Source organism: Meles meles, chromosome 2 (assembly GCF_922984935.1).
Source record: "Meles meles chromosome 2, mMelMel3.1 paternal haplotype, whole genome shotgun sequence".
Taxonomy (NCBI): Eukaryota; Metazoa; Chordata; class Mammalia; order Carnivora; family Mustelidae; genus Meles; species Meles meles.
Genome location: NC_060067.1, coordinates 6,825,215 through 6,847,322, shown reverse-complemented (window position 1 = coordinate 6,847,322; position 22,108 = coordinate 6,825,215). Strand labels below are relative to the sequence as shown.

General features: G+C 41.7%; 1 protein-coding gene across 1 annotated transcript in view; it reads right to left on the bottom strand.

The window, feature by feature from the left end:
- The window catches only part of SDAD1 (SDA1 domain containing 1), a 29,699-nt gene extending 8,095 nt beyond the window's left edge, over positions 1 to 21,604 (bottom strand). Inside the window, exons 1-17 of the mRNA XM_045993466.1 lie at positions 21,389 to 21,604; positions 18,662 to 18,766; positions 18,126 to 18,224; positions 13,155 to 13,265; positions 11,411 to 11,482; positions 11,135 to 11,235; positions 9,459 to 9,516; positions 8,784 to 8,858; positions 7,566 to 7,667; positions 6,945 to 7,014; positions 6,153 to 6,256; positions 4,132 to 4,189; positions 2,983 to 3,041; positions 1,948 to 2,024; positions 1,688 to 1,785; positions 1,507 to 1,583; positions 443 to 569 (exon numbers count right to left, since the gene is read on the bottom strand). Coding sequence (XP_045849422.1) covers positions 443 to 569; positions 1,507 to 1,583; positions 1,688 to 1,785; positions 1,948 to 2,024; positions 2,983 to 3,041; positions 4,132 to 4,189; positions 6,153 to 6,256; positions 6,945 to 7,014; positions 7,566 to 7,667; positions 8,784 to 8,858; positions 9,459 to 9,516; positions 11,135 to 11,235; positions 11,411 to 11,482; positions 13,155 to 13,265; positions 18,126 to 18,224; positions 18,662 to 18,766; positions 21,389 to 21,478 — 1,483 coding nt within the window. The 5' untranslated portion in view covers positions 21,479 to 21,604. The remainder of the gene's footprint in view (positions 1 to 442; positions 570 to 1,506; positions 1,584 to 1,687; positions 1,786 to 1,947; positions 2,025 to 2,982; positions 3,042 to 4,131; positions 4,190 to 6,152; positions 6,257 to 6,944; positions 7,015 to 7,565; positions 7,668 to 8,783; positions 8,859 to 9,458; positions 9,517 to 11,134; positions 11,236 to 11,410; positions 11,483 to 13,154; positions 13,266 to 18,125; positions 18,225 to 18,661; positions 18,767 to 21,388) is intronic.
- Between the last annotated feature and the right edge of the window lie 504 nt (positions 21,605 to 22,108).

Below are 22,108 nucleotides of genomic sequence, written 5' to 3'. Positions count from 1 at the left end.
AATTAATGAGTTAATATAAGAAGACAGGACTCTAGTAATCAAGGAATAAAGGCTAATACTGGAAAGCAGAACGGAGTTATCTCAAGCATTCAATAATGTTCAACAAGTGTTCTCCTTCAACAAGGAGCATCTTGGGGGGCGGCTCAGGACTAATCCTCATCATTTTTTCTAGGCAACAAACAACTATTATTTTTCCCAAAGGCCCCGCATGCTCTATATAAGGGGCAGCCGTCCTGAGGCCATGACCTCTACACTACAATGCAAGTTCCCTAAGAGCAGGAACCATGCTCATTTTGATCCCCAGAGCCTGTTAACAGTGCTCGGCACATAGTCCTTGCTCTGTAACTATCTGTTCAATGAACGTCCAGTCACCATAAAGATTTCAAGGTCAGTACAGTATAGGAGTGATTTTATCTCCAATAATGGTGAAATGAAAACGAACCTTCATCGTTTTCAGCATCCTCTCCTTTTTCAACTTCTAGAACTTCTGCTCCTGGAATGTAATCTTTAGCATCCAATTCTCCATATTCTTGCACTCTTGCTTCTAGGGAGGCCTCTGTAGGCTTCCCCTAAGGGAAAGAACATTGTTTTGAAGATTTATTTATTTGAGATAGAGACAGAGTGCGTGTGCTCGTGCTCATGGGGGCAGAGGCAGAGGGAGACAACGTCAAGCAGATTCCCTGAGGAGCACGGAGTCCAAGCATGAGCATTAAGCGCTGGATGCTTAACTGACTGAGCCCGCAGTCACCTCCCCCACCCCCTAAATTAAGGGTTTGGTGTTTTAAAATAAGGTTTTTAATAAGGTTCTTGGATGGCATTATTCATGAAAAGGATTCTTAGGGCCCCTGGGTAGCCCAGTCAGTGAAGCATACACTCTTGATCCCAGCCCAGGTATAGATTAGGGTCGGGAGTTTAAGCCTCCAAAAGAGGGAGTTTAAGATGATGATGATGATGTAGAACGGAGAATCATGAACAATGGAAGTAATCGAACGACAAAAACAGTCCACTTATGCCTTGGGGCAAAGTAAATCCCTCCGTGGGGACTCTGCCTCCTACTTCCTTGCTCTCCTCTGGTATGACCCGGAAACTGGCAGTGAGCAGAGAACAACTACTCCAGTTCTCAAGTCTTGAGATCGCCAGCTTTCTGTTTCACACACACATTTCTCTTCCTTCCCGCTTCCCAAGAGGTCCTACCTGGCTGAGGAACAGCCTGTTCAATACTGGCATCAGTTACTGACTCATCTCTGGAATTCTCATCTGTTAATGTGTCACAGGCTTTCAAGAGCAAACAGCCTGATGGGTCTGTAAGACTCCGTCAGCATTAAAGAGCGTGTGTGCCGACTACGGAACAGTTAAAGCGACGAGATTTAATTCAATTGTGTTCTGAGAATAAAATGACCAGAACTCATAGTGGAAGCTCCAGAAACACTAAAACTCACACTGTACGAAGCTAGTCTCACCTTCTCAGACTGTAACCTTTGATCAACATATGCATGTCTCACTCACCCGGAATTTCTTCTGCAACATCTTGGGATTCAGTGTTCGGAAGAGCTGAATCAAAGTTCTAGCAGACATCATCACATCTGTAAAATAACCCCTTTCATTAGGAACTCCAGAGCAGAGAGTCTATTGAGAAAGAAGAGTCAGTTGATATTCTTTGATGTATGGAGAAAAACAGGCATCTTACTCTTATCTCTGTGTGTTTTATACTGAGCCAGGTCTTGGAGAAGTTCTTCAGTCATGGCTAGAGGACATCGAGCTGTTATCTCTTTTATAGCATTGATTCTAGAAAAGGAAAATGAATTTAAAAAGCCCAAACATCAGTCTCAGATGGTTCAATCTAAGGTTTCCTAAAAAGACTAAATCAAAAGGTATATAAATTGGGGACTTCCAGGGTCAATAGTCCATTAAAAACATGTCCTCTGCCTCCAGGTACATTCTACATACCCTACTGTCATGACCTCCCCAGAGTTCTTGTCGGTGACAAAATTGTTGGCCACAGTCATGAGCACTGACTGAATGATCTGAATTGGGAATAAAAGAAAAGAGATGAGTGCTGATGAAATGCGTCTATCTACTCAAACGTGAGGATGAAGGGACAATAGACCATTCACGTAAAACAGTCTTCCATCCTCAGTCTGGGAGTTGGAAGGAATCAAGACTGAGAAAGACAGATAAAAATACTTTGGGTAGGGGCGCCTGGGTGGCTCAGCGGGTTAAAGCCTCTGCCTTCAGCTCAGGTCATGATCCCAGGGTCCTGGGATTGAGCCCCACGTCCGGCTCTCTGCTCCACAAGGAGCCTGCTTCCTCCTCTCTCTCTGCCTAGTTGTGATTTCTCTCTGTCAAATAAATAAAATATTAAAAAAAAAAAATACTTTGGGTAGCAGTCTTCCTGGCTATCCTTAAATTCTGCTCTCTATTAATATTATTTTTCAAGTTGGATTTAAACAGTTGCTTTGACTCAGGACAACCCAATGATTTTGCTTTATTTTATTCTATTTTATTTATTTTTAAGTAGGCCCTATACCCAGCATGGAGCCCAAGACAGGGTTTGAACTCATGAGCCTGAGGGTCAAGCCCTGAGCTGAGATCAAGAGTTGGATGTTTAACCAACTGAGCCACCTAGGTGCCCCTCCAATGCTATTTTAATCAAAGAAAGGAATTATCAGCGTTGAAAAATAATTACTATAAATAAGTTTGCTGGTACTCTTTTTTAATTTACTGATATTCTCTGACAAAAGATATAGCAATTAAAGTCAGAATTCTCAACAACTTTTCTAAAATGAACTTTACTTTTCTACAGAAAAATTCTTTTTTTCAGTTTCTATAACTAAACTTGTATGTCCATCTCTTTAAGAGTTAGTGTCTCTTCCAGAAGAGACACTTTTCTTCCGAAGAAAAACCAGCCCTGTGGGGAAAGCCGCCATGAGACAGTTTGCAGTGGCATGGCGAGGAGACAGAAGTAAGGGTAAGAGTTCTCACCTCGGGGGGTACTAAGTGATGAGATGCCTGGGCAGCATACAGAAGGATCTTTGTTACTTCTAGAAATGTAAGAGAGCAGAAAGATCACAGTTGGTTTACTGCTCTGCCTCTCAGGACTATTACTAAACACAGCAAGGACGTTCTCGCCTTAGACGCTACGGCTGCTTCACTCCAGCCGGAACCCCCAGCCCAGAGCCCTGCATGGCTCACACCTCGCTTCCCTCAGGTCCCTGCTCAGTCGCTGCCGTTTCGAAATGCCTTTCCTGATATATTCTAACCTAAAACCTGCCCCAGCACTCTGTACTGTCTTTTTTCTTCCCTTTTCCTCAAAATACTTATCTTCGTGTAGACATTTTACACACAGCACTCTCCGGATCTCCCTCCACATTGTAAGCTCTACGGAGGTGAGGACATCCTTTATGTTCTCCGTGGAATTCTTAGCGACTAACTCAATGTCCAGCCTAGAAATCACTAAATAAATGAGTAACTAAAAACATAAATATATACGCATGCTCTCCCTTCAAAGGGGCAGTGTATATTAGGAACAAGACCTCCGGCAAAAGGGAGAAGTGAGGTGAATCCCAATTTGCCATTTATTTGCCGAGGGACCCTGGTCTTTTTATTTCTACACCTCACAGGACTGAAGCGAGGATCTGATGAGATGATTAAGCAGAGCACTTAGCACAGCACCTGGCTCATGTCAGATGTCCAACAAATGCTGGCTTCCTTTCTATCTTGGTTCAAGGTCAAAGGCAAAAGCGACCATCTCTTCTTTCCTGCCCTTATGTTGTTTTTCACTGAGAATACATGTGCGGACAATGATAAGGTAACAAAATTCTGGTATCTATTACAGTTACAGTAGGTCAGATTTATTGTTTAGAACTTTCTACCTGTTTAAAATATTACAAAAAGACTTGCTTTGAGAATCCAGTGTTTTGTCTTCTAAAAATAACTGTTTCTTAAGTTGATAAGCAGAACAATTAACCCGTGGCAGACGGGGGTAAAGAAAACAAAAGGGTTTCCCTCCCCTTTTCTTAAACAGAACACATTTTACTCTTAACTCTTGCCTTTAATAATTCCAAAACAAAAGGCATGGGTAGTTATTCCAACCCAAGGTTAGCAAAGGAACATGGCAAGTGGGAAGCTTACCTCTTTGGTGGGGCTGCAGAAACCTTTGCAGAAAGGGGTAGAAATTGAAGAGAAAAAGCTGTGGAAAGAAGCATAATCTTTAATATTTATGTAACTGATGCTCTAGAGTTTTATTTTTCCCTAACGCAATTTTATCACCAACCTCAACTAACTAGGGATCATTTTTTATTTTTGTTTTTTCTCAACAAGTATTCACGATCCAATGTACTGTGTTACCCAAGGAAAGGGAGGGCATGTTGCTGCTCTCCTCATTATGTCAAGGAAGAAGTACATGCACAATAAACCAGAAGGAAAAAAGGCAACCAAAATGTAACATTCTTCTGCTTTTAAAATTGGTGTGGCTGCAGAACTAACTTTTTTAAGTCTTCAAAGATAAAGAGGATTATAGGAAGGAACAGCAATGATATTAAGGCTCCAAAGCAAGGGATAAAATAGTAACTCGAGCCTGAATAGCACGTGGTATAATTTAATCACCCAAACCCCACGGTTCTCATTTTATTACTGGAAACCAGTCCAATCACACTGGAGGAAGCTCACTATTTAGCTCAACCCTACTCTGAGCTCTGTATTTTACAGAGAAGACACTAGCAGTCTGGTGTCCACCTAAATAAAGGCGACAGAGTCTAGTTACTAAAGCAACTGTAGTTTAAAAACGGTAGTTGACATACAGCATCGTGATTTGACATTACCATACATTACAAAATGTTCACCAAAGCAGCTGTAATCTTTACCGACAAGGAGAGAAACTTTGGAAAGGGACTTGTCTTACTTAAAGTTCACCATGTCAGAAGAAGTTGTTTTTTTTCTATTTAGCCACAAAGCAAAACCGGGACCAGACCAGTAATAAGGAAGACGTAGATTCAGTGTAAAGACGGATGCTCAGCTGTAGTCAGTTGTGAAATCCAGTATCGTTTCTGTCAAATCATGCTTAAATTACAGAAGCAGAATTGCTTCTGCTTTCCTATGAAGCTCAAATTCAGGCCTGACATGAAATTTCTGCACAAATAAAACATAAATTCACCTGGTAATCCTGTTGTAGGACTACAGCTCATGGAGAAAAGGCATTTTATTCATTAAGATGTTAAGTTTTTCTTAGAAAAAGAGAACAAGGGCTTTCACTCACATATACTTTCATTTTTAACTGAATATATGTGGACACTGCTAGATTTTCAACAAATAAGGCTGTTTTACTTTTCTTCTTTGAATAAACTTTTCGAAGGGGGTGCCTGGCTGGCTCAGTTGCAAGAGTGTGCAACTCCTGATCTCAGGGTCACGAGTTCAAGCCCCATGTTGGGTGTGATTACATAAAAGTAAATAAATTTTAAAAGCTTTAAAAAATAAATTTTAAAAAAACATTCTGAAGAAGGGAACACATTCAGTGATGTACACAGCAGCAAATCTCAAGAGTGAGATGATAGGGAACAACTTCAATGCCATTTCATCATGGCCTAACTTTCCAGAAATCTCATTTTCTACAATAGCTGTTGGCCTGTGAGTATGTGTGAAGTTTCCGAATGTACACACCACACAGATATGCGTATGTATGTACACAAAATACCACCACGGAGCTCCTACAATGTAACTCAACATGAAATAAATGAGCAGAGAATTCAGGTTTGCGAACACTGAAAATCTCCCACCAGAGTGGTCTGGAAGTCAGTAAAGCTATAAAGGGATAAAGAAACTGCAAAATGGAGTAATAGTTGATAAAAATACATGGGTTATGATGGCTCAGAAAAACGTACATGTCGATCAAATAAAGTAGAAAATCAGAACACAAAATAGCCTGTCCATAAAAATACATGTAGAATTTAAGATCCATATTTACTAATAAGAAAACAAAGTGATAAAAATTGCTATTTTCTGACTGGAAGATTTTATTCTTCTCTACATTGTATGGGTTTAAATGGTTTTGAGGGATAAAATTAAGCCGCTGTTCTACCTTAGTGGCTTTCCTTCCACCAGGAATAATTCTATTTCTAATATCCTCACCAAAATGAGAAACGTAATGCAATTCAAACCTCGTGAATTCCCACCAATCTGGAGATGAGGTTCATGAGCATCATTTTCACCTCAAACCTCTCCGTAGAGCTCTCTAGCTGCTTTAGCAGTTTTTCTGCAAAATCTGGAAAGCAGAAGATCGGAGAAGTACACTGTGAGTCCACGGTCTGTACAGCCTTATCTGACAGGTGTAGAGAGAGGCAGTTGTTAGATCAGTGACTGTGGTAGTGAGTGTGAGTGAGTGTGGCAGATCAGTGACTGTGCCTGAAATCACTCTGCTGAACCAGGACGGTTACGAACAGCAGCATCACAGAAGGTGAAAAGATTCACGCGCAGGTGAATGGACTTTAACTGGTGCCCGAAGTTAAGTCTGAAGGATCCCCAAGATTTTGAGCATCCACATCTTGACTGACTGATAAGAGTCCACTTAACAGTTCTCAGAGCGTTGCTTCCCAAAGTGGGGTCCACAGACCAGCGGTAGCTGGTCTACCTGGTAGCTTGTTAGAGATACAGTACCTCAGGCCCCATCCTAGACTTACTAAAGCAGAATCTGCCCCGACAAGAGGTTATCACGTTTTGGTTGAGTCAAGAACAATGTCCTACCACGACTGTTCGTTAAAGACACAAAGAACTCTTCTTCCACATTCTTCTTCTGCTGTGGACTGGGAATTACAACTTTAGAACATAATTCCCCAGGCTACAACCAACTGGTAACAACAATTACTGTTTATTAAGTGCCAGGGAGCTTATATTCCTTGGTAACAGCCAGAGAAAAGGCCAGAAAGGAACTTGGCAAGTCATAATTACAATACCTTGGGGATCATGAATCAGATGAATAGCTGAAAAGTTAAACACCTCTGGTTTCTTCTTCTTTTTTTGTTTCTGAAATAAAATGAGAAGAAGAACATGTACATTACCCCACACTATTGCAGGAGGGGAACCTACAACAAATTTGTTTCAAAAACTTTCTTTCAACTAGAACTAAAGGTGGTTTTTGTCTTTTTACATTAAACCTCAGAAATGTTCCAGCATTCCAGCATAATCTCCACCTGTGAGACTTAAAAGAACTTAGAAATATAAACATTTAGAGACAAAGAAGGGCTAAATTAATGAGTTTTCAGACTAACCATTATAAAATATAAAAGGTAGTTCATTGGTATACTCTTCTGAGAAGACAAACCTAGCAAAAACATCCTAATATAGGCCATCTTGATCACAAGTGAAAAGTGAGTTTAATCAAATTTACTCAAGTCACAGATTTTGCTAGAGCTGAAACATTTCATCATCTCAAAAACCAGTACTTAAAAATTCATCACACATTTCTAAGTTTCTTGAAAATGCTATTTATTTCAAATTCTTAAGAGCTTTTGCTAAAAAACCCCATATTCTATAGTCTAATGATTCCTACCTCATTGGCCAGGTTCAAGTCTCACCTTGAGTACTTTCATAGCCTTTTCCAGCCTTTTCTTGTGTTTGGAGCTTTTCTTCCCTGTGGCATATTGCACTAGAACGTCTCTAGCTGTTGGTCCTTCATCCTGAAGAAGAAACTACTTTGTAAACAAGGAAAATCTGCATAGAAGCAAACAGTAAGGCTTTCAGAGACTTCTTTGCATTTATACTCTGCAACTGCTATCAAAAATGAGCATGACTTAAAATTCAATAAAAAAGATTTGCCTATGTGTCCAAACAGGTACATATAAAGATTGTCACTAAACACTGATTTTTGTTTTTATATTCTGCTTTTAATTCTTACCCAAGTATACACTACAACTTCATTTTTATTTGAAAAAAGAAACTGGAAACACTATCATTAGGAAAATGCGAAAGCTATAAGACATTCATATTCTGGAATATGTGGAGGTTAAAAGAATGAGGTAGATCTGCATGTACTAAATGCATTGGTATATCTATACATACAACACAAAGAAAGCAGGTTGCAGACTAACGCACATATTATTTATATATATTTCAAAGATCTAATATACATATACACACAAAAATGCATGGGAAATAAAATGGTTATCTGTGAGATAAAACAGGTAAGTACGAATAAGACAGGATCAAGAAAACTTTTACCTATAGTATCTGTAATTTTTTTTACAATAAGAATATATTATTCATACATTATTTAATAACAAAATGAGTTAAAAGAGCTTATTACATTGTCTCGTACTGTTACCACAATGCTAATATGAGAAAGGATATTTTTTCTTAGAATTTTTTGATTTGACTAAAAAATATTTTTTAATAAAGAAAATTTCATGACATATATCTTCATTTTTGCCTTTTAAAAAGATGCCATGATATTATTCCTCTCCTTCTCTAAATACCCTATGATACTGACATCATCTCAAAAAATACACTGGCAGCAATTTTCATTCTAAGTTTATATGAGTTAGAGGTATAGCTTTTGAACTAAGAACAAGGCTAAATGAATCCAATTAGTTCTTTAACCGATCTTAGTGAATGTAAGTGACAAATTCTAAATAGAATGAAATCTCAGCATGGCAGAACACAATAAAAGATAAAGGTAATATGTAAGCGTCTTTCTAACTTGAGCAGTCACAGATTTTATAATCTGTACTGAGAGCACCAATGAAATCTGATAGACTACGGTCAAGCTCAGAAGCATCTATGGTTGAACGTATAACCTCAGATTCTGAGTCGCTGTCCTGCTTCTCCTCTTCATCTTTCCCAAGGAAAAATGTCAAAGCAGCAACTAATATCTAAAGACCAATCAGAACAAAGTCAATTAGTCACCCCAGCTTATAACAAAGAATAAATACTTTCGTGTATGCATTATTCTCGCACAGAACTAGGATCTGAAGGAACAAAATCAGACTGATGGGATTTGGGCCCATTTTTCTCAATTAAAACATAATGTTGTTATAACATTATTTGTCCCAAAAGTATATATAATTTTAAAAAGATATATTTAGATAAGAACAGCCAGGCTCTATGCAGTTACCCTTTAAGTAGACTACCAGGAATTTCTATATCCCTGCCTCTACCCCAAAAAGTGACACTGTAGCCTTTCTAACAAAAAGTCAAACATGTTCTTAAATTTCTTTCAGCTGTGCCCAGGCCCAAAGGAACAGTCAAGAATTATAGGAGAAAACAAACACTAAGGCTATCGTTTACCACAAAGCATTTAAAAAACTCCTAACTTCGTTTGCCTCCTCTAAAGCACAGACGACCCAGGGAAGCAGCCTAAACACAAAGGGAGCAGCACGACCAAACGCGAACTGCGTGCCCATACGGCACCTCTTCCTCCCATGCCCGTCTCCTGCTGCTCACGGCCTTCACACAGCCCTGCAGACGCTCACCTTGGTGACCTTGGAGAAGCATGCAGTTGTGATCACATTGACCGTTTTGGCATCATTCCTGGGGTAAGACATATATGAGTGTTTTCCAAGTAAATTTTCATTCTCTTGCATTGCAAAGCATTGACAATGGCACAAAACAGACGATATGTATTCCTGCGTGTTAGACTCCACAGTTTAAAACGCTGTGGGTTGGGGCGCCTGGGTGGCTCAGTGGGTTAAAGCCTCTGCCTTCAGCTCAGGTATGATCCCAGGGTTCTGGAATCAGCCCCCTGCATGGGGCTCTCTGTTTCGTGGGAGCCTGTTTTCTCCTCTCTCTCTGCCCGCTTCTCTGCCTACTTGTGATCTCTGTCTGTCAAATAAATAAATAAAATCTTAAAACAAATAAAATAAAATAAAAATAAAAAAAAGTTGTGGGTTGCAAAAAATAAACAGTCATAGGAAAAAAAAAGGCATGGATTGCTAAATTGTCAACCATAGGTAAACATTTAATTAAACCTTAACCCAGTCTTATGTCAGAAAATTTTGCAGCCATTTAGTACGGGTTGTTTTGAAAAATTTTTAATGACACAGGAACATAGTCAAGATAAGAGAAACAAAAAAATGAATAAAAACTTAATAGTACTGCAAAATCTAACCGTACCTAAAAATTCACATGTTAAAGGGGGCATCTGGGTGGCTCAGCTGGCTAAGTGGCCGGCTCTTGATTTCAGCAGGCCATGACCTTAGGGTCTTGGAATCTAGCCCCATGTGAGGCTCCGCATTCAACAGGAGTCTGCTTAAGGATTTCTCTCCCTCTCCTCTGTCCTCACCCTCCCCCTGCTTGTGTGTGCATACGCTCTCTCTTTGTATAATAAATAAATCTTTTATTTTTTGAAGATTTTATTTATTTATTTGACAGAAAGAGACACAGCAAGAGAGGAAACACAAACAAGGGCGGTGGGAGAGGGAGAAGCAGGCTTTCCGCCTAGTAGAAAGCCCGATGCTGGGCTTGATCCAACGACCCTGGGATCATGACCAGAGCTGAAGGCAGACATTTAACAACTGACAGGAGCCCCATAAATAAATAAATCTTTAAAAAAAAATCCACAGTAAAGAAAAAAACAGGAGAAAAATATCATAAGTATAAACAGTGATCACCTCTGGGTGATGAAACTATCAAAAAAGATTTAAAAACTTTCTAGCTTCTCCTAATTTTTTGTTGCAATGAATATTACTTTTATAGTAAAAAAAACATGAATTGGGAGCAATGTATCAATAAATCAAAGTTTGCAGAGCCTGATAATTTACATACATGGGATTAACGGACTTGAAAATCCTCAGAGGGGCAGAGTAGAAAGAGCACAGATTTCGCAGTCTGACATCTGGGTCTGAAGTTCAGCTCTGCCCTTGCCTAACTACTAAGCTCACACTCCATGGACTTTAGTTTTGTCACCTACAAAATGGGGATAACCCCAGATAAGCTGCATTGTGTTGTTCTGAAGGCTGAAAGAGATCATATGAGGCGTAGGCGGCTCAAGAAACGGTTGCTGACGTTATTAGTTATTTGGATTGCTGTTTTTTAAAAATTTCCAACGTAATCTGTGACAGAGATCAAGAAAAATATTTGTCTGTGTACTTTGTAGTAATTATAAATGAATGAGAGTCTCCTTCTCAAGAGAGACACACATATACGTTACCAGATGTTTCTTCTGTAGAGCTCAATCATCACATCCAAAGATATCTTCGCTGCAGTTGCATTGCTGTCTCTTAGCATGGTGTACATGAAATTCTGCAACACCTTAAGAAAAAGAGGAGAAAGAAGACTTAATATTATTATATTATATTATAGGTATAACATGTACCCTGTATTATAGGTATAACATGTACAATGTATAATATGTGTAACATATAATATGTATAACATATGTATAACGGTTGCATACTGCGAACATGGGCAACAAAAGGGTACTTACTATGTTCACTTTATTGTTCTTGTGTTTTGCATTGATGTTCTTGATATCGGTGACGATATGTGTGTATAAAGTCTAAGGAAAGGAAACAAAAACACACACATTTAACTAACATTTCTAACCTTGCTCAGTTTGGAGAAAAGTAAATGCGTGGGAGAATTTAATTTTACCTACTTTTCATTATAAAGCACCATAAACAAAACACAAAGCAGCAGCAAAAATGCAAAAGGGAAGTTGCCCTCAAAAGGTTGAACAAGGAGTTACCATATGACCCAACAATCCCAAGAAAAATGAAATGTATTTTCACACAAACATTCAGAGCAGCATTCTCCGTAATAGCCCAAAAGTGGCAACAACCCAACTGTCCGCCAGCCGATGCAAAGACAAAGTGTGGTACACCTATACGACGGAGTGCTACCCAACAGCAAACAGGAAGGCGTACTGACACGCTCAACAACACAGATGAATTCTGAAAGCAAGATGCTAAGTGAAAGAAGCCAGACACAAATACTACATGTTGCTGATTCCATTTATATGGAATACCCGGGACAGACAAATCTAGAGACAAAACTAGATTAGTGGTTTACCCAGGCCTGAGAAAGAGGGGGAAATGGGGAGTGAATGCTAATGGGAATGGGATATTTGAGGGGGATAAAAATTCTCCAAAATTGACTGTAGTGATGGGTGCAAACTCTGTGAATATACTAAAAACCACTGAACTGTACACTTCCAATAGATGAATCATATGTGAATTATATCACAATAAAGTTATTTTTATAAAGGAAAACTGCTCCATTTACTTAGCTCCTAACTGGCATACCAATACCACAGGTGCCCAAAATATGCTCCCATAGACAATTTTTATCTCACAGTTAGGCCCAGAAATACAATTGCTAAAATCAAATGGTGGCAGTCTCTTAATACCTGGAATAAAATTTTTTAATAAATGCAAACTTAAATTTTTCTTTCTTCAATTTCTTTCACAAACCTTCAGCCCTAGTATTACTTATACAAGCAAATATGAAGTCACAGGGAAATCTTAATAACAAAAGAAGTGTTTGGAGATAGGATGGGGGCTGTTAGAGTTAGCGGTGTCCAGTCCGTGCTCTGATTTAGCTCGTCGGTGCAGTACGATTGAAAAGGCACGGGTTCTGGAGCCATAGTGCCCAGGTTGATATTCCTGCCTCCCCACGAACATGGCCCGTGACTCTGGCCATCTTACTCTACCTCCTCTGCCTCAGCCTTTTCATTTACAAAGTAACAGTAATAATAAACCCGGTCTCATGTTGTGAGTAAACACGTATTTAAGAAGCTCTGAATGGCAGCCGGGAACAACCAAGCACTCAGTAAATGTGAGCTGGCGGCACCACGTGTATGCACACAAGCACTGACCTTTTCCTCTTACAATTATTCTTAACTGCATCCAACAACGTGAAGTATTAAGAACTCAATCTGTAAGTTTTAGGGGCGCCTGGGTGGCTCAGTGGGTTAAAGCCTCTGCCTTTGGCTTGGGTCATGCTCAGGGCCCGGGATCGAGCCCCACATCAGGCTCCCTGCTCAGCGGGGAGCCTGCTTCCTCCTCTCTCTCTGCCTGCCTCTCTGCCTACTTGTGATCTCTGCCTGTCAAATAAATAAACAAATAAATCTTTTAAAAAAAGAAAAAAAGAATTCAATCTATAAGTTTTAACGTCACTGCAAGGAAAAATGAAAATATAAAAGAGGGGGAAAAAGCAATTTTGCTGCTCACCTTTCGCAGAAGCTTATCATGGCAACGCAGAAGTTCAAAGAAGAGTTCCAGCAAACTCGATGGGTTGATGAGATTCTTATTTCTCAGCAAGATCAAAGCTTTGCAAAATGTCTAAGGAAGGAAAAGAACACATACCATGTGATAATGATGAAATAAAGATGAGAAAAGGGAGCATGGATGTCCCAAAAGAGCACACTACCTGCTCCTAATTAGATACTATTCTGGGCATTGGAACAGAAGAGTCTCTGCCCTCACGGGCCTTCCCCTGGGCGTGGGCAGGAGAGTGACTGAGGAGCGAGGAAGCACACAAACAGGTGCACGGCAGACAGTGCCGTGGGCCATGAAGAACGGTAGTTCACTGATACGCAGCGACTGCGGGGGCTGCTTTACACATGGAGGTCAAGGAAGTGTCAAGACAGGACAAACCCGGGGCGCCTGGGTGGCTCAGTTGTTTAGGTGTCTGCCTTCGGCTCAGGTCATGATCTCAGGGTCCTGGGATCGAGTGCCACATCGGGCTCCCTGCTCAGCGGGGAAATCTGCTTCTCCCTCTCCCTGACTCTTCCCTGCTTGTGCTCTCTCAGAGGTCTCAAATAAATAAATAAAATCTCAAGAAAAAAAATATGACGGGGCGCCTGGGTGGCTCAGTGGGTTAAGCCGTTGCCTTCGGCTCAGGTCATGATCTCAGGGTCCTGGGATCGAGTCCCGCATCGGGCTCTCTGCTCAGCAGGGAGCCTGCTTCCTCCTCTCTCTCTGCCTGCCTCTCTGCCTACTTGTGATCTCTGTCAAATAAATAAATAAAATCTTTAAAAAAAAAAAATATGACAACCCCCTAGTGACCCATGAATGCACAAAGGTAAGAAAGGTGGGGTAACAAGAACAGAATCAACTGGAATGATCCATCCGGATTTGCGACCTTCCAAGACAGGCCTTGGACGTACCGTTAGCACCAAGGACCAGCCAACAGCACTTACAGCACCCCCGCTGACCACCAACTTCCACAAGTACCCTGATCGCCCTAGGCTGGCTTCTACTACCGCTCTGCATGAATGCAACAAGTCACCCTTGGCGAGCAGTTGATTCCAAGTCTTGTAGCAGGAAAAGCAGTAAAAAAGGTTTTAGAATTATTTCTGCCAGAATGTAAGGATGCCTTCAAAAATAACAGGGGCTTAGGGACACCTGGGTGGCTCAGTGGGTTAAGCCTCTGCCTTCCGCTCAGGTCACGATCCCGGGGTCCTGGGATTGAGCCCCCGCATCGGGCTCTCTGCTCAGCGGGAAGCCTGCTTCCCCCTCTCTCTCTGCCTACTTGTGATCTCTTTCTCTCTCTCTCTCTCTCTGTCAAATAAATAAATAAATAAATAAAATATTAATATATAAATAAATAAAATATATTAAATAAATAAAATATATTAAAAATTAATATATAAATAAAATAATAAATAAAATATTTAAAATATTTTAATATTTTATATTATTTAACATAATATTTAATATTTTAATATTAAATATTTAAATATAAAATAGTTAATATTTTAATATTAAAATATTTTTAAAAAGAGGAGCTTAGTCAAAAGGACTGAGAAGCTCCCACTGGCCAGGTGATAATAATTTGAACAAAAAAATAAATAACGCTTAAAAAAAGAAATGAAACAAGGGGCATCTTTGGTTAATGCTGCCTAAGTGTCTGACTCTTGGTTTCAGCTCAGGTCATGATCTCAGGGTCAGGAGATCGAGCCCTGCGGTGGGCTCCAAGCTCAGCATCGAGTCGGCTTAGAGTCTCTCCTTCCCTTTCCCTCTGTCTCTCCCCTCTGTACTCTCCTCGGCACCACAAAATACATGGGTATTTCTTCCGTTAAGAAGCAAAGTCTGTTCTATCTGTATAAGTAGGAAAAAGTGAACAAAAACTTGGGAATGATTCAAAAGTCCTGGGAAAATACAAAACACTAGGCAGAAAGTCCAGCAGCTGTTAAGGACCGGCAGTCATCACAATCACCAATTAGAAAGAGGAGCCACCAGTTTGCTTTAGGGACGCCCAGGTGGCTCAGTCAGTTACGTGTCTGCTCAGGTCTGGATCCCGGGGTCCCGGGATGGAGCACCGCATCAGGGTCCCTGCTCAGCGGGGAGCCTGCTTCTGCCTCTCCCCCTGCCTGCTGTTCCCCCTGCTTGTGCTCGCTCTGTGTGTCAAATAAATAAATAAATAAAATCTTAAAAAAAAAAAAAAAAAAGGAGGATCCATCAGTTTTTAAAATGAATCCTTTAAAGAGGAATGCTAACTGCTGGGTATTTACCCCAAAGATACAGATGTAGTGAAAAGAAGGGCCATTTGTACCCCAATGTTTATTGCAGCAATGGCTACGGTCGCCAAACTGTGGAAAGAACCAAGATGCCCTTCAACGGATGAATGGATAAGGAAGATGTGGTCCATATACACAATGGAGTATTATGCCTCCATCAGAAAGGACGAATACCCAACTTTTGTAGCAACATGGACAGGACTGGAAGAAATTATGCTGAGCGAAATAAGTCAAGCAGAGAGAGTCAAGTATCATATGGTCTCACTTATTTGTGGAGCATAACAAAGAACATGGAGGACATGGGGAGATGGAGAGGAGAGGGAGTTGAGGGAAACTGGAAGGGGAGATGAACCATGAGAGACTATGGACTCTGAAAAACAACCAGAGGGTTATGAAGGGGCGGTGGGAGGGGGTGGGGTGGGGTGGGAGGTTGAGGAACCAGGTGGTGGGTAATAGGGAGGGCACGTACTGCATGGAGCACTGGGTGTGATGCCAAAACAATGAACACTGTTATGCTGTAAATAAGCAAATAAAAATAAATAAATTAATTTAAAAAAAAAAAAAAGAGGAATGCTAATTACACAGACTCAATCCCTTGTTTCCGAGGAAAGGAAATCTCCATCAATTATTTTTTAGAGACCTATTAATCATGATAAAAAACTACAAAGAAACACACACATTTACTTATTTGACAATGCCTGCAGACCGGTTTGGTTGGGTACTATGAGACACACAAAACTGAAAGGAAACCTAATTCCTTGGGAAGACACTAAGTCTCATACTCAAAATCCCAATCTGTATGACCTATAGGGACTTGAAGTTTTCTGACGTAAGTAGACGTCCTTTGACTAACAGTCTGAAATCTCTTGGGCTGTGCTGCTGGTCCCACATCCAACTGAAAGTCATTCAGTTGACAACCCAGACCTTGAAACTCTGGCTTGTCTGATGATATCTTTTCTTTCGGGCCTAATCAAATTAATAAAATCCTAAAGAAGTATAAAAACAGTAGAATTACAAAAAGTCTGGGAAAATATAAGAGAAAGAAACAAAACTGATCTACACAGGTAGTATAAGTTTTGGCATAAGATATTAACATGTTTGTGATCATAATACTTGTGTCAGTTCTCCCTGTTGTAGGGGTGTCTGAAAGGCAGATGTATGAAATCGGAAAATGCCTTCGGCTGGGTTCCCAAGAAGCAGAGGCCGATTCATTACAGTGATTTGTCGAGGGATGGTCTCTTCTAGAAGAGAAGTAAAGGAAGCAGGGTAGAGCAGACCAAAGAAAAGCTGAGCAAGGATGCGTCCTTAGCTGGAGACCTTGGCTTTAGTCCAGTCACACAGAAGCCCTGGAGCACGAACTGTAACACAAAGTTGGACGCACACTGAGGGAAGAGGCTGGGCTTTGTACCTCTGGGACAGCCAGGTACCGGCGACGGGCTGAGAGGGCAACCTCCCAGATGCAAGGGCTGTCACTTAGCCGGAGACAAGGCACCGGAGAAAGGATAGCTGGGGGCCAGTAACAGCCGACCTCACCACAGGTGAGGGAGACGGGAGCACGAGGCTGGTAAAGGGGATCTCACCAGGACTGAGTATCAACCACTAAAGCGACAAGATTTAAATGCTCAAATTGGCCAGTTAATGAGGAAATTTACAAAATCAAGCATTATAGGAGTGCTCCTAATCAATTCTGGTTTGACACTGCCCAATTCGAACTGAATTTCATTCAAACTCTTCAAATTTATTTATTTATTTATATTTTTAAGATTTATTTATATTTTTAGTTGACAGACAGAGATCACAAGTAGGCAGAGCGGCAGGCAGAGAGAGAGGAGGAAGCAGGTTCCCTGTAGAGCAGAGAGCCCTATGTGGGGCTTGATCCTAGGACCCTGAGATCATGACCTGAGCCAAAGGCTGAGGCTTTAACCCACTGAGCCACCCAGGTGTCCCCAAACTCTTAAAATTTAAAAATAAATGAATACATACAGCACCGTAAAAACTGTAAATTATAATTAGGGTTCTTAATGCATAAGAGATTTGAGTGACTAGAAGGAATCACGCATTCAAAGGAACATCCTGGCAGGGCTGGCATGCTGGAAGAACAGGAAGACCAGAGAGAGAGGAGTGCAGCAAAAAAGGAGATGAGGTCCAAAATACTGGCAGGCGCCCCTGGCCAGCTCAGTTGGTAGAGCATCCAACTCTTGATCTCAGGGTTGTGAGTTCGGACCCCACACTGAGTACAGAGATTACTTAAAAATAGAATCTTGGGACGCCTGGGTGACTCAGTCGGTTAAGCCGCTGCCTTTGGCTCAGGTCATGATCCCAGGGTCCTGGGATTGAGTCCCGCATCAGGCTCCTTGCTTAGCACGGAGCCTGCTTCTCTCTCCGCCTCTGCCTGCTTGTGTGCTCTCGCTGTCTCTCTCTCTGATAAATAAATAAAATCTTTAAAAATAAAAAATAAAATAAAATCTTAAGCAGATCATATAGGGACTTACAGGCCATGTTAGTAATTTTGAGTTTTACTCTAAGTACAGATGAGAAGCCACGGAAAGATTTTAAGGAACAGGTGACACATTCTGATTTACATTTTAAGAAGATGTTTAGCTGAGGTGTCCTCATTTAAACACATACTATTTGCACACATAAATACAGCACAACAGATCAATCCAAATACCGGACCTACCATTCGAAGATCTGGATCCAAGACAGTGTGATTGTAGGAGAGAAGATCTTTCAGCTCTTGAGGAAAATTACTTAAATGTTCTGGATAGCAGTGACCAATCTGTAACAAAGCAAAGATTCTTCTGAAGTTTCTTTCTCTCCTATAATTCATATGCACATACACATGATGCTCTGCAAAAGGAGAGTAAAAGGCTGTTTCACAGAAGCAGATGGTTTCAATCATTTTTCTATTCTACATGCTAATTTCCTGACTTCTTTCACATTTCTTCTAATCTTAGTAAAACGTGTGACACGAATTAGAATCTGCTCTTATGATGAATTTGACAAAAAAAAAAGGAACAGCCTCAAAGCTTTGCTTTGGTCAGTTCTGCAAAATGCTCCAGCAAAATCTTCTAATTCAGTTTAGGGAGAAAATAAAATTTGCAAAAAGGGAAACCTAGAAAAAATTTTTTTAATTAAATTTCCATTCCTGACAGGAATAAGGGTGGGTATTACTGGAAAAAGAGTCTGCAAACTGTATAAAACAACCGGACTTACCTGTGCCATAAACATCACCAGCTCCGCCAGTTCTTTGCTAGGTTTATTTGGTTGCAATTTGAAAATCTCCACGTTGGATTTGTAGTGATTATACTGCTGTAGAAACTGCAGGAAAATAAAATTTAAGTTGGTCACCTTCTATTACATGGATTTCTCAGTAAAGAATGAGAAGTTACTTAGTAGCCATCTCTGACAGTGGCATGGAGAAAAAGGTATGGCAAAAGTGTGCAGGAACGGGGCGCCTGGGTGGCTCAGTGGTTTAAGCCTCTGCCTTCGGCTCAGGTCATGATCTCAGGGTCCTGGGATCGAGCCCCGCATCGGGCTCTCTGCTCAGTGGGGAGCCTGTTTCTCCCTCTCTCTCTGCCTGCCTCTCTGCCTAGTTGTGACTTCTCTCTCTGTCAAATAAATAAATAAAAATATTAAAAAAAAAAAAGTGTGCAGGAACATCTTTTCCTCACCGGCATTCTTCAAAATAAGTTTGGAAAAATGTGAGCACATCATACGTAATCTAAAGACCCTTTCCTTTATCTTTAGAAACGTCGGTAATGTGATGTAAAGCACATTAAAGCAAGAATCAAAAACTCATATTCAATATGTAAACACTCACAGCAGCAGAAAAATATAGGTCAGAATAAATTATATCGCAACTATATAAAATTCTCCAGTCAAAATCCCCGTCTTCCTTCAAATAATAAAGATTTTACTCTGACGTTCTAGATAGGAAGTGTCAACTGCAAAAGCAATACACAAAAATAATGATAACAGCTTGCTGTATGCCAAGTCATTATGTACATGATCTCATTTAATTATATTTAATTCTAACAACCCAGCAATCTAATGTTGGAACTCACCAGGCCTCAGTTTCATGCCCTATATCTACTCTCCAGCCCCAGAGCACAGTTTTAAATTGTGTGAGTGTATGAGAGACACGGTGAGAATGAGTAGTTTTTTTAAAGATTTATTTCTTTATTTTTAGAAAGAGACAGAGATGGGGCGCCTGGGTGGCTCAGTGGGTTAAAGCCTCTGCCTTCGACTCAGGTCATGATCTCAGGGTCCTGGGATGGAGTCCAGCATCGGGCTCTCTGCTCTGCAGGGAGCCTGCTTCTCCCCTCCTCCTCTGCCTGCCTCTCTGCTTACTTGTGATCTCGCGCTCTCTCTGTCAAGTAAATAAATAAAATCTTTATTTAAAAAAAAGAAAGAGAGCATGAGTGGGGGGAGTGGCAGAGGGAGAGACTCTTCAAGCAGACTCCCTGCTGAGACGGGAGCCCATGACAGAGCTCTATCCCAGGATGCCAAGATCATGACCTGTGCCAAAATCAAGAGTCAGGTGCTAACTGAGCCACCCAGGCACCCTCAGAATGACTACTTGTATTAGCAGCCCTAATGGGCCCAGTGCACTCCATATTCATTATCTCCAATTGCCTGGCATCTGTGTTAATAGACATCCTAAACTAGCATGGTCAAAAAACAAAATTCTTGATTTCCCCCAACAAAACTCTTAGGCCTCCAGCTTTCTCCAAGACCAGGAGTCAAGAAAAACACCTATAGCCCCTACATGCTTCAGATAAGACCCTGCTCTCCTGACTCCGCATCACTGATCACTGACAGGAGAGGACCCCAGAACTCCGTGTGCTCCCGGCAAGATCCTTATCTCACTTCTTCCCCCTCATAGCCATAGTCCAGCCACCACTACCTGCCTTGAGATTGTTAAGAACTGGTGTCATCACGCCCCTTAACGTTCATCAGTCACCACAAAGGTCCAGGACTCCTAGGCCATCCCTTATTCCCCTCTCTCTAATCCCCAGACCAGAGAAGTTAAGGACTCTTGGGAGGAGCCGGGACATAATATATATATATATATTTAAAGATTTTATTCATTTATTTGACAGACAGACATCACAAGTAGGCAGAGAGGCAGGCAGAGAGGGAGAGAGAGAGAGAGAGAGAGACACGGAAGCGAGGAAGCAGGCTCCCTGCTGAGCAGAGAGCCTGATGCTGGACTCCATCCCAGGAACCTAAGATCATGACCCCCGGCGAAGGCAGAGGCTTTAATCCAACTGAGCCACCCAGGTACCCCCGGGACGTAGTATTTTTTTAAAGCACTCCAGCCACTCCGACGCTGCTTCTCTCCTGGAGAAAACTCCACTCTCCCGACTTGGAAAACTGCTTCTGTCCTGACACACTGCTGCCCCGTTGTCTTCCGCTCAGCAAGTGTCCTCTGTCCGTCGGTGCTGCTTCTAGAGCACTGACATCCCTCCAGACTGGGACCCCTTCCTGCTCCTTAACTGTCCCCACGGCCAGCTTTGCATCTTGCGTCTGGGGGTGCACAGACGTCCGGCGGCAGGCTCACGGACACACGGCTCAGTGCCACCGACTTACTCAACTTAGGGGTCTCTGAAAGCAAAAGGCTGAAAATCTACATGGAAGCTGGAGATGGGGAGGGGGCATCTGTCCCTCCAACTCTATGAGATCGGGAGAGAAAACCCAAAGCAAATAAGTAATAATAAAATCTCTAAGGGTGTTTCCTTGCAGCAGGGACTACAGAGTAGTGACGGGCAGCAAATTTCCACGACGTGGGGAACGAAACCAGAGACACGTCCCTTCCTCAACCTTCTGTCTCCTCCCGAGGGATCCCTGGACCTAACCGAAGAACTTGGGGCGAGCCCGGACCCAGCTCCCTTCCACGCCTTCCCCCTGCCGGGCCCCGGCGCCGCGCCGCACTCCCACCTCCTCCACGTAGGCCGGCGGATCCCGCTTTATCAGATTCTGCAGCTGCGGCAGGTTGCTGGGCAGCTTGTTATTGTTTCTGTTAGACATGTCGGCTGCTGACGGGCTCCGCAAGGAAGAGTTTCAAGAAACCCCGCACCGCCGGCAACCACCGACCGTGTCCGCCGCGTGGGGGAATCCTGCTTCCGAGAACGACCGGAAGCAGCCCACGGGGCGCTCGGTAGGCGGCGCCATGTTGGCTCTTAAAAAAAAAAAAAAAAAAAAAGGGCAGAAACCGGAGAGCCTACGGGAGCCTCGGAGTGTCAAACTTAGTCTCACCGCCGAACTGCTTATTAGTGGTTTACACGAGGTTTTGACTTCCCCCCCAACAGAGACATTAGTTTATATCGTCATTCTGACACGCCTATGAAACAAATAGATAAGAATTAATCTTTTTTTAAGTCCAACAGCCTAAGGACAGAAGCTTTTTCCTTTGGGAGTAGAGAGCACCATCTAATCCCATTTTGGGGGAAGGGAGAACGATGAGCTGCGTGATGCTCTTTTGCTGTAACTTTAAATCGTTTTTGTTTAGTTTTTGGTTGTTTCAACCCACCGAAGGTCGCCCAAGGGAAAAGGGGTGTGGCCTGGATCAAACGGAATCGTGCTGATTGATTTTAAAATGCAAATTAATTTGTGTGTACATGTACAGGACCGCCTTTGTTGTAAGCTTTATAGGGACTC